The following is a 1475-nucleotide window of genomic DNA, read 5'->3' as shown; positions in this document are numbered from 1 at the left end:
TTATATTTTATTGTCTATATTGTAATTATTGCTAGATGAAATAAAAGAAAAATAAATAAATATATATATATATATATATATATTTGTATATTCTCTTTATTTGTGTGTTTATATGGAATATAGAATAAAAGAATGAATCCTTTATTAGAATATAGTATGGATGTAGTTGAAAAATTAAAGGAAAATATATAACATATTTTTAAATGTAGATTTTTTTTTTTTTTTTTTTTTTTTTATTGTAGAAAGAATTAAAGAAGCTCTTTCAAATTCTAGCAATAAAAATACTTTTCATCAAAAAAAAGATATAATTATCAACAAGGATAAGAACAACATTGTCAGAGACAAAAAAATAATTGAAAATAAGTATAATAAGCCTTTAAAACATGAGAATAATAAATTCAAAAGAGATAATATAGAATATATTAAATATAAAACTAAAGATTTTGTTATAAATAAAGAACATACAAGAAATAATTATGAAGAAGAAGAATATACTCTTTTGATTCCTGAGGATGATACAATTAACGTATTAAAATAATAAAAAAAATAATATATATATATATATTATTTGGTGTGTTATATATTTCATATTTTTATTATATATATATATATATATATAGAAAAATAAAATTAATCAAACTAAATATGAATATTGTTATATTTGTGATGCGACCAAACCTTGTGAATGTCTAGATAATTATTGTCCCTACGAAGTAATAAACATCTGAACATATATATATATATATATTTATTTATTTATTTATTATATATCCATTTTATTTATTTGTTAGGATAATAATTGGAAGTGCACAACCCTCAAGTCAAATATTCATTCCAACTTAAAAGAAATATCAGTAATATTAAATTATTAAATATATATAAAAAAAAATATAATTACAATTATTTTAATATTATAAATATGTACCTGTGTTCATATTTATATTTGTACTTTCTAGAATATTATAGAAAATATTCAGACTAACAAAAGGAAAAACGAAAATCCTATAAAAGCCATCACGTTATAAAAATAAATATTAAATGATAATATATGATTTTTTTTTTTATGTACCTTGTGATATTATAACATATATATATATATATATATATAGTAAATAAGATTTATTAAAAAAGAAGAAATTTATTTATTAAAAATTTTTATATATTTCTTAGTAAAAAAAATACAATAAAAAATAATCAAACTATTATGAAATATAAAGGTATAATATGATATGCTAATATTGACATACGCACATATAAATATATATATATATATATATATATATATTTATTTATTTATGTCTTGCCATATTCTATAGATAAGAACAAGGAAATTAATAAACCTATGAGTGCATATGAAAAGTATTAAATATGAAAATTAAAAAAATAAATAAAGAAAAAAATTTTATATTATAATATAATCAAATGTGTGTATGGTTATATGATCATATTGGTTTTTTTTTTTTTTTTTTTTTTTT

The 1475-nt window shown here is 16.4% G+C and overlaps 1 protein-coding gene across 1 annotated transcript; it reads left to right on the top strand.

The window, feature by feature from the left end:
• Positions 1-132: 132 nt before the first annotated feature.
• Positions 133-1359, top strand: PGSY75_0014400 (hypothetical protein; the record flags this gene model as incomplete). The annotated part of the gene is made up of 7 exons (XM_018783281.1): positions 133-154; positions 243-526; positions 621-713; positions 792-854; positions 957-1018; positions 1171-1217; positions 1317-1359. Coding segments are annotated over 7 exons (614 nt in total), but the record flags the coding sequence as incomplete, so codon positions are not given.
• Between the last annotated feature and the right edge of the window lie 116 nt (positions 1360-1475).

This window comes from Plasmodium gaboni (genome assembly GCF_001602025.1).
Source record: "Plasmodium gaboni strain SY75 chromosome Unknown, whole genome shotgun sequence".
NCBI lineage: Eukaryota > Apicomplexa > Aconoidasida > Haemosporida > Plasmodiidae > Plasmodium > Plasmodium gaboni.
Note: the sequence above shows the minus strand (reverse complement) of the source record. Positions and strands in the feature narration are given on the sequence as shown.